At 38.0% G+C, this 10,950-nt stretch overlaps 1 protein-coding gene across 1 annotated transcript in view; it reads right to left on the bottom strand.

Annotated features, from left to right (window-relative positions):
* The window catches only part of CADM2 (cell adhesion molecule 2), a 212,297-nt gene that overhangs the window by 59,615 nt on the left and 141,732 nt on the right, over positions 1 to 10,950 (bottom strand). Inside the window, exon 8 of the mRNA XM_017731426.1 lies at positions 9,774 to 9,952. Coding sequence (XP_017586915.1) covers positions 9,774 to 9,952 — 179 coding nt within the window. The remainder of the gene's footprint in view (positions 1 to 9,773; positions 9,953 to 10,950) is intronic.

Genomic DNA, 10,950 nt, shown 5'->3' on the forward strand with positions numbered 1-10,950 from the left:
TGGGATCCATGCAATATTGCCAAGACTTAATTTTGTAAAAATTATCCAGCTTCCCATCAAGCTGGCAGATATTTAGTACCCTAACTATTATGCCATCAAGCAGGATAGTTCACCCATGGAAATAGCAGGGTTTTTTATAAAGAATGCTTGATCGTATCTGCTAATTTACTTTAAACAAAGTGCAGTGCAAAGAAATTTCAGTTCCTGCTCTGGAATGATGAAAGCCATCCAGAGCTCTCCTCAGTCAAACACCTCAACATGTCAGCATCCCTCAATCCTCCCTGCTGCCCACCAATCAAGGATTGGGAAACCTGCAGAAAATGTAAACTACAGAAATCACTGGGGGAAAACCAAATCCACTACTGCAATGACCCACAATAATACCTGAAGAATAAACACTTGGCCCACTCCTCAAGTTTTTCCCTGCCAAACTTTCTCCTGTCCTTCCTCCTCCCCTTTGATTTGTTTGTTTCTACACTTGTCCTGAGGATTAATAAGCTGAAAGATAAACCCTCCTCAGGCATGAGGTTACCAAGAAAAACAATTTTTTTTCTTCAAGGGAGTAAGCAAGCTGTGTGGATACCAATGAAAGGAAAGCAAAGGGTCCTGACTAAAAACTGCTGGGGTCACTGTCACAAATGACACATCAGCTTATACGACAACATGAACACCATCAGTCGGGGCAGAGATCTGGAGATCTCTTCCCAAGCACCTGCCAGGTGAGTTCCTTCACGCATATTGAGAGCTTTCTCAGTGCTTGTGAGGGAACCACAGCCTGGAGAAAGAAGTCAAGGCACTGTGGGTGTCTTGGGGTGACCTTATGATGTGTATCCCATATCGCTACCTATGCCCAGAAATTAATTATTGGCCTTTCTATGCCTCTGAACTGAGCCTGAGAGGGGGAAGAAAAAACTGAGCAAAACTTTCTCAAAGCAGTTTGAAACTTGTTCAAGGTCACATAAAGATAGCAGGTTTTTTTTCCAGCTGGGGCAGGCGGGGAGCGAGGAAGCACCCAGGCTGGCAGTTTTTTTTCCAGTCAGCTTTTGGCCAGTTTTTTCGGCAGTTCCTTGTTCTCTGGAGAGAGGCTGAGAGCTGAACTTTTCCTTCTCTGGAATTTCGGATTTTCTCCCTTTTCTACTGGACTGCCGGATTGCTGTAACATCAGAGCACATCGGGAGGACTTTCCACCGGGCACAGAGGGCCTGGCCCCGGCCCAAGCCCCAGCTCCGAGGAGACCAAAGGGAGGACTCGAACACTTTCCCAGGTTTTTCCTCTACAGCGAAAGATTTTACCATTTAACATTATTTTCCTTTCCCGTGTGCTTGTTAAATAAATAGTTTTATCTTCTTCACTTTCCTTCGAGGAAAATTTATTTTTTTTCCCGAACCTGGTGGGGGGAGGGGTGGTTGTGCCTTCTCTCAGAGTATATATATATTTCTAAATTTGGCCAAACCGGAACAGTGGGACATCCTCAAATGGCAGATTCCAAGCTACATCAGCTTTGGTAGCAATGGTCTTACTGGGTTTTTGCTTCGTTTTTTCTCCTTGCACATGAGGATGGTTTTGAGATACACCCTTACTGTCCTCCTGGTTATTTTTGGGTCTGCTCCCCTTTCCATGGGAGTCATACAGAAAGATTGATGCCAAAACACTCTGGAATCCTTGAGACAAAGTCACATTAAGGCATAGCAAGTCAGGGTAAGATCCAATGCAGAAAGTCTGTGACAGGATTCAGCAATAAAAAATGGGACTTTAATTACAAAGCAAAGGGAGTTTTATAATATTGCATCAAGAATTCAAGCAGTAAGAGCTAGAAAAAATATTCTGTGATTGCAGCATAGAGGATTCCATTTTGGAGGAGGGGCTAAAGACACTTTGAATCCCAACACAAATTCAGACTGAATCTATGCTGTGAAGAGAGATGTTAAGAAGACTTTTAAATTTTGTTTAGGCAAATTTCAAATTCTTGTAGGTTTGTTCTGTTTTTTATTTGAAAGAATACTGAAAACAAGTGGAGAAGTACCTTATTTGCTCTAAGAAAAATGCTAATAGAGTACTGTAAGAAACATTTTACAGAATATCTTTCCTTTATATAACATAGAAATGCAGGCTAAGATAAACTCCAGAAAAATTCACTAAGTAATTAATAATTAAACTTTAAACAACAAAAATAGAGTGATCAGTACTAATAAATGCTAATATAAAATTATGGATGATAGCAATATGAATGGTTGAGATAAGCTAATTATCTACTTCTCTCTGAGCCACCATGCTCATCTTCCTATGTGATCAGAGGCCTCAGATACAAAAGTTCTCAAAGCCCTCTAAGAAAGATGCATGTTTTTTTTGAGACGCTTTTCTCTACCCCTCTCAGCCTCCAAGGCATTTATATCTATCTCCAAGAGGATTCACAATCTCAGCTGGAACAAAGCACAGTTCTGACATATCACCTGGCATGACCAGTTGTCATTTTAAGCAATATCACTTAGATAATGTTCTGTTTTCTTTCCTGAATTGAGTGAAACACTGAGGAAGCTATTCTCAAAACAAAGGTAAGTTATGGAAGCACCGTATGAGGAAGAAAGAGACCGGACACCCTAATCTGCCCTCCACCACCTCCTGGTGCAGGAAAGGCTACAATTTAGAAATCACTAAGTCACTGCAGTATTGTCTTTATGGTTTGGGTTTCCTGAATAATAAATGATCTAGATAGAAACAGAAGATCATTAGCAAATATTAGATTACAACTTTATCATCATTCTCAAGTGAAAATTTATTGAGTTAATATTTTCTTCATGAAGGTTGCATATGATGTTCATAGACATGGTAATTTTGCAAGCTGGCATCTCAAAAAAAACCAAAAAGGCTCAGTTTAAGTGAAGTTCAGGAAAATTGGGGAGTATAAGCAATAGCAAAGGGTGAAAAATCAGAGAGCAAGCTTTGCTACTACAGCAATTCAGTGGTAACAAACTCAAAGCCTTATTTCAGAAACACACAGCACTGAAAGTCAGTTAAAACAGTTATTTTCAAAAAAAGCAAGATGGATATATCTGGTATCCACACAACATTTTCCTTTTCAGAAATCCCATAAGAACTGTCACATCAGCCAACAATATGTGCACAAGAAAATCAAGTATTTTCCAGAGCTGCGTGAGATTAAAGACATTGTCCAAAACCACAGGTTTTAGAACACATAGAAAATGTATTCAAATAGGAAGGAGCTTTACATATTAGAATATACTGTTAAAGGTTACATTGATCTATTCTATATATTGTTATTATTATATTGTTAAGGAGCCTGGGGAGAGATTTCCTGCTGCTGAAATACTCTGCATTCAATTATTTCAGTAAGTATTCCAGTATGAAATTAATTTAAAAAATTCTTTTATATGTTATACAACAAAAATCACTTCATTTTAGAAGTTTTCTTTCATGAGAAACAGTATATTAATGTAAAAATGTACGTGTCCAACATATTCCCCAAAAGTGTTAGGGTGGTTTGGAATGTTATTTTCTTGACCTTTCCAAAATACTTTTAAGCTTATCTGGAAAAGAAATTTGTATCTTACTTTTCTTAAGTCACCATAAATGAAGAAAGATCAGTTCACACAGCTCAACTATACACCCCACTATTCAAGTATTTATCAACAAAAAGCAATTTCAAAGTAGTTGCCTTGAGAGTGTTCAGGGATAACAGCTGGACAATTCATCCATAAAATTAAGCCAACAACTCCACCACAAGTTTCTGGACAGACTTTTCATACCTGAAAATGTCAAGTAAAGACTATTCTTCTTCAGCCCAATAACAAAAGCTCTATTATCCAATGATTTCCTAATTCATCTGACTGCAGGAAATTCATCTGCACTGTGCTTTAAGGTCTGGACCACCTCTTCTAAACAAACTAAGAGTCTTCCAGAGAAGTCAGCTTTAATGTTGTGATAATGATTTAATACCTTAATGTCATTTGAGAACATTGATGTAAAATTAGATTATTTCAACACAATTTGAAGGGCTATGCTTTGAAGAAGATAGCTTGGGGGAAAGGAAGGCTTTTGAGACCAAGAAAATATTCAGGAGCATGCTTTTATTAATTTATTTTCCAACTGAAAGCCCAGGCTCCTTTTTCTGCAAGTTATCTTCTGTACTTTTAAATTTATTTTTACTTCTTATCAAATGGGAATAAGGAGAAACTTTTCACCTTTGTTTTAAGGACGCAAAACTGAGACTTCTTTCTTTTATGTCAAATGAAGATACAAAAAAGAAAAATCTCAAAACTAAAAGGCACAGGTAGTCACATACACTGAATTTCTACCTAAGTCCTAAGAAGTCTTCTGAGTCTCATATTCTTGATATGCCTTGATTGCTGTGAGGGCAATGTCAGGGTTTTTTACCAAACTCACCCATTATTGTAGCTATAAATGTTATTATTGTTACATCACACCGATTCTCTTTTTGCAAAGCCCAAGCTTTGTTCACATAAAGGCAAGGTGTTCCCATAGGCAGAGAAAGCCTTTTCTCTGAGGTGTGTGTGTGTGTGTGTGTGTAAATGAGACATTTTAACTCAGAAAACTTTAAAGAAGGAAACTTTAGAAACTGTCCAGTTACCTCAACTTGTAGGATCTTAACACCAAAACACAGAGCAGCCAAGATTACTGATGAATGTGCTGCTCCACAAGGATGCGACTTCCTTTCCCTCCCAAATTTTTTTATGTGGTTTTTGTTACATGTTTATGAGGATAAGGGGTCCAAAAACACTGCACAAGATTTACCAGACGTCTGTAGTGAAAATATTTTCAAACTGAAAGATCTATTGCCTATTCAACAAGCTTGGTTTTGAAAGAAACCAGAAAATATCGTCACCTCCTCAATTTTCTTTCAATTTACTGCTTTACTCAGTTTCTACCTTTATGGAGAGATATGCCCAAGTGAGTTAGAGGAAAAAAGGAAAGAGACTGAGCCCCTATGAGGATATCACAGCAGAAATGAAACGTAACAAAAATCTGATTGTGGGCAAATGAACTGACAAAGACAAAAGAATCTAGAACAGGCAGAGGTAGAAGAGTTTGTTCAATTTCATGTGTTTGGATTCCACAGAGCTTCCACCAATTTTAAAAAAACTAACATAGATGTACAAGTGCATTGTGCTGGAATTATTGTTGGGCACAGAAGGTGAATCTCTATAAATGTATTTAGAGATAGGATTTAATAAACTAAGGTGTCTGGTGCAGATTTGGCATAGTGTTGTTCCAGATATGGAGAACAGTCAATCACAGAGATTTAGAACTAGACCAAAAACTGAAGAAAAAAGGGGGAAAAAAAAGACCATGAAAGAAGGAGAATGGATACAAGGGAGAGGATTCCAGGAAATGCAGAGTTTAAGATCACAGTTAATGAGAAGTTGAGACCAATGTGGAAATACTTGAGAATCTACTGAATGGAAGCAGCAAATATAATTTTAAATGCAAACTTCCAGCACAAACAGCAAAAGAGGCCAAATAGCTTGTAAGTTTGGAAAGTGAAGAGATCAAGCACCAGGCTTAAACAAACAGAAGAGAATACTTTTCCCTCAAAGCACATAACTAAATTCAGAATCTTGTTGCCACAGGTTACTCTGGAAGCTAAGATGACAAATGTTTTGAAATGGGACTGGACAAGCAGGTGGAATATAAATAATGTCAGAGTTAGGAAAGATGCAGTGGAACCTCTGGTCTTACACATGGTAGGAGATCTTCTGTTTGAAATCGTATTTCAAAATACTAATGAGAATGTAACTTGGTCTTTCAGTTACCTTTATGTGCAAAAAATAGCTTGCCCAAGAAAAAAAATACAAAATTGAGAGGCTGAAGACAAAGGAATGTTATGCCACTTTTTATTCTCCTGAGATCCTAAGTAACTGGCTCAAATGCTTTCCACTGTAGCTCTAATTTGGGCAATAAGAACTGCCTTGACCATCCACAGCTGCTGATTCATGTTCATTTCTATATTGCTCTTCTAGATAATTGCTGCACATCACATAACAGCTCTGAATATTTCAATTAATTTAATGCCTGGCTGTAAATTGGCATATCAGGATATTCCACCGAGGTACTCTGTTTCAAACAGGCCTGCAAATTATCAGCTGCTGCTGTTTCCATTAGGAAGGTTTCTCAACGATGTGGACTTCTGTCACTCACTCCACCACGATGCTGAGCTGAGTCTTTGGCAGTGACACCCAGAGGTTATGAACTACTCCCACAAGCACAGCAGCTGTGTCTTCAGGTTGATTATGATCGAACACCTCCATCCCCAACTCCAGCTAAATCACTGCACTTATTACCGGAGCTCTGCAAGCAGAGTCTATGTTTTTGGGTTGAGCTACACGAGTTTGACAGTTTGCTCTGTTTGCTGATGATTAATGACTAGTATTTGGACAAAGGTAAACAAAAATTCTTAATAAATTGGAAGAGAGTGAAAATTGCCTGGGGCCCATTACCAAAGAAAGGGTGTAATATATCTAGCCAGAATGTGCACTTCTAAAGCACTAAGCTTGCCAATTAGAATACAGAAATGACAACAGCTACAGGCATTAAAGCCTGTACCTTTGTTACTGCACGAAACAAATGTTTGAGCAAACTACATGTCTTGCCTTTGTGCTTCTGCCTATGAACTCTGACTTTGTACCCACCTTCCTGCTCCACAGAGTACTTTTTGACATTTATTATCAACAATAAATGTTAAGAAAAATGAAATTAGCAGTCACATTGATTCAGCAAAGCAGCATGAGCATACTTAATAGCTCAAGCCTTTTACCTCATTCAAATAGATTCAATTTCTCTGAAGTCTGGTTTCTTTAATTATACAAAAAATCTAAAAATAATGTTTATGTTATCAACTACTAACTGTATTGCACAGATTGCCATTCATCTGCTTATAGTAATATTTTTTTCCACTGTCATCACTTAACATCAAAACAGGATTACCTCATCAGCACTCATAGTGGAAAAAATACTACTCTTCCATATAATTTTGTGTTTAGGTTGGTCCAGTTAAAGGCATGAGACACTCTTTGCTTGGTTTGTATAATTAATACATATAAATAATTTGCTTACCCTTAATCTCTAATTATGATAAACTGTACCTTCCATTTTTAGGCAATCTTCCCTCTACACTACAGCTGTTTAAATCTTCTCTGAGTTAGGAAGATAGCTTAAAAAAATTGAGAGAATTGGGAGATTGGGTATCACAGAGGGGGATTTCATAGGCGGAAGAAAAGAAAAAAAGCTTTTACACCATTAACAAACAGAGAGAAAAATCTATTGAAGCAAAAAAAGAAAGGAATAAAATGTATGGAAATCACAGCACACATAAGAAAAGGAAAGCTGTGAATCATGTTGCACTTCCCTGCCTCTGCAGAGGATGCCTTCCACTGATGTCCACTGTTTTCTCACACAAGCTCGTGTGGGAAATCTGGCATGTACCTTGTCTTAGAAACCTGATATTCAAGGTAAGAAGCGATGTGATAAATGAGCTCTAACAAAGGAGTAGGAGAAAAAATTACATCAACATGTTAAGCACAGGAGAAAAAATGAGAGAAATCAAAGGATGCTTCCAGATATATTTAGGAAGATAAAAAATACATCCTCTATTAAATAGAAGGATGCATGTCAGCAAATGATAAAAAGTAGGTTTTCTAGCCCACAGAGAGAGAGAAAAAATATTGTATAATTTTAGGAGGATTATGTTTCACTAGAGACATTAATGAATGTAATGAGCTAAAGTAGGGGTAAGGCTGCTTAAATTTATCTATACAACTGATTGTGCCATACTTGATAGAATAATTGTCAGTCTCCTCTTACTTAAAATAAACCTAACAACTCTGAACCCCAGTAAGCTGTTAAGTACTAAACATCATCTCATGCTCTGTCACATAACTCTGATTGTTTCAGAAACCTCGGAAGCACCTGACATTTACCTTCTCTAGTTCCACCGCTGGAATCGCAGAAATGCAATTAGGAAAACTCGGGTACTCATAACAGGAAAGGTCAGCAATGAGCAAGCTAAACCTGATAACACACCTAATGTGCTGCCAAACATAACAGAATACCTCCCTGATAATGAATGATTTTACAGACTGCCAGGAAGTTGATGCAAGATAATCAGATCAACAGGGGACACGCCACTGTGTGAAAGTGGAAATGGTGAAATATTCTTTGATAGAGTTCTACTGCAGAGTCACTGCTGGTGGAAAAAAATCCCCCGTTACAAAAGGCCATCTTTTTGGAAACAAGCACATAAATAAATTGGGCAGAAAACACAAATGACAGAAGTTTCAACATATGGTAAGTGCAGAAGCCATTACCTCATCAAAGGCAGAGCACTTTGTGCCTGCAGCCAACAACCAACACACCACCACCTCTGGGATGCAAAAGACAGTTTTCCTTTTCCTCTTCTTTTAGCAGCCAATGTAAGTAGAGGTTAGAGGGTTTAGTTTTTCTGTTTGTCTTTAACACAGAAATACTCACGCAGCTGTACAGGCTCTGTGTTCCTCATGCAAAGATCTCCTCCTTATTTGTGTCACTAATCCTACATAAACTAATGGTGAACTTTGAGAAAAATGAAAAGTAACCTAAGTGTTTCTTTTGATAAATGACATTTCATCAACAGTGCCAATAAATATCTCATTACTGAAAGCAGCACTTACTAGAATTTTTATGCCAAATACCCAGAGGCAGGTTAAACCTGTAGTGAAAAATGTTTGATACCTTACAACCATGAAGGAAATGTATACTTGTTGTAACCAAGTTTAGCATGAGCAAATAAAATCTATGTAATTCTCTTGTCCATTTAAAGACTACAATTTGCATTAGATTTTTTCATTTTATTTTGTCATACTTATAAGAAATTGCATTAAAAAAAGAGGTAAAAAAGTACTATAATGAACTACAGTTGAGCTTCTGCCTCTATATTCTCTTATATTAAAATTCAAATTATGGAAATCATAACCTTCCAGGAATTACCTGTGATAAGAGAACGTCATGTTTTGAGACTCCTAGAATCCAAATTGCAAGGCTGTATTAAAGGCAAATGCTAATTTTACAGTATAGTCTCCCCTATAGCTGAGTTATGGCCATCTATTTCATGATCGGTGTAGAAGACAGATATTCTTTTCACATGACATATATTGTTGCCTAATTTATTAGGGGGTGAAAAAAAATCAAGTGTAATTTCACGTGAATCTTCCTATTTTTCCATTTTATTGGAAGTAATATAATACATTTAGGACATGACACAGTTTTGAGGTCAGACTTTAATGATGTGCCAGGTGATATCAGCTAACTTGTATGAGCTGAATTTTCCCAGTGGCAGGTAGTAACTTGTGTGAAGTATCCGATGTCCTGTCTTTGGTGGTCTATAAAAGCTAAGCAGAAAACCTCAAGCACACATCTGTCTGATATTTCTCTTCATATATCCTTCTGTAACCAGCTTTATCTGAACAGCTGCGCCTGAGGCAAGTATTTATGAAACAGTACCCACACACTGCAAAACATTTTTACAGGTGCTTACGTAGCAAAAAGTTCACAGCATAAGTGAATATATTTTGTTTAAACTGTAAGAAGAGAGGCGTGCCAATAAAGGAAAGACAACACACTCCCCACAGCTAGACAATAGCATCAATAAAAGTGCAATTACACTTCCAACTCTTTCTTGCTATTCTTTCCATAATGACCATAAGCAATTGTATCAGCTGGAAATGTTAAATATGCATAGCATGCACTAAGGAGAGCACACTCACCATGTACTATCAGGACATATTCTGTGCTGTTTCGGCCAATGGGATTTTTTGCTTCACATCGGTATGTGCCATTGTCTGTTTTGTTTAGGAAGCTGATGCTTAAAACCCTGCCATTGACAACCATTCTCTCTGGATCTGGTAGTTCTCCACCATCCTTTGTCCACAGTACGGGTTCTGGCCTGTTGGATCAAAGCAAGGCATTTATTTAGACACATGGAACACGTACATCAGAAGTAGCAGCACCAGAAACTTATGAATAGTCACCTACCACCAAAGAATAATTGAATTACTGGATCTAATGAACTGTCACTATTACAACCTTACCATCCTGGATGCGCACTGCTAGAGAAAGTGAAAGAACAAGAAGAGAAATAAGAAAGAAGAGAAATAAAAAAGGAAGCAGAACGGTACTGCAACAGGCCAAAATCTTTCCTAAATAAAATACAGTTCTCCTGAGGTTTCAGGGCCCACAGATGCTTGGCTAGGTAAGAGCAAACAGGATGATGTGGGTGTAAGTGGTTTGTAAATGGATTCTCAAATTACTTAGGCCATTCACATTCATGAGTGAACTTGAATGCACTGAGTATTTTTCCTGAACCAGGCATATCAGTCCCAAAGTAGCACGTGTTACACACAGCCTAAACTTGTTTCCGTTGCTGTACTGTGTCACAGCACATCCCTTTTCCCACCTTTTCTTCATCCTTCCCTTAAATAATTCCTTGTTTCACATGTTACCACAAGTAATGTAAGATTTAACTTGAAATCCTGGATATTCTTCTCTTGTGAAACCTTTCGTCTTGTGCCTGATGCACTCACATCAAACAGACCAAAGGCAATGCCCTGGCAGCAATAACCCCCTAGGCAAGGTAAGGGCACCACAGAGAAGGGGACTGGCAGTCCTGCAGGTTCACATACACCTTCCCACTGGCAAGGGATACCTAACTCTGTACTAGAGACTCTCAAGAAGCTCCACAGTCCCTGAGATCTGCCTAACAGACAGCAGGATGTATTTATTACTGGCATGCAGCCTCTACTTACATGTAACAAGATATATTTTCAAATTTACATGAGGGAAATCACCAAAAAGACAGGCCCATAACTGGGAATGAAAGGTTGGTTTACTGAATCTTGTCTGTGTCACAAGCAAACAGAGCATCTCAGGGCCTTTTACACCAGT

The sequence above is a fragment of the Corvus brachyrhynchos genome, unplaced genomic scaffold, assembly GCF_000691975.1.
Source record: "Corvus brachyrhynchos isolate BGI_N302 unplaced genomic scaffold, ASM69197v1 scaffold152, whole genome shotgun sequence".
Lineage (NCBI taxonomy): Eukaryota > Metazoa > Chordata > Aves > Passeriformes > Corvidae > Corvus > Corvus brachyrhynchos.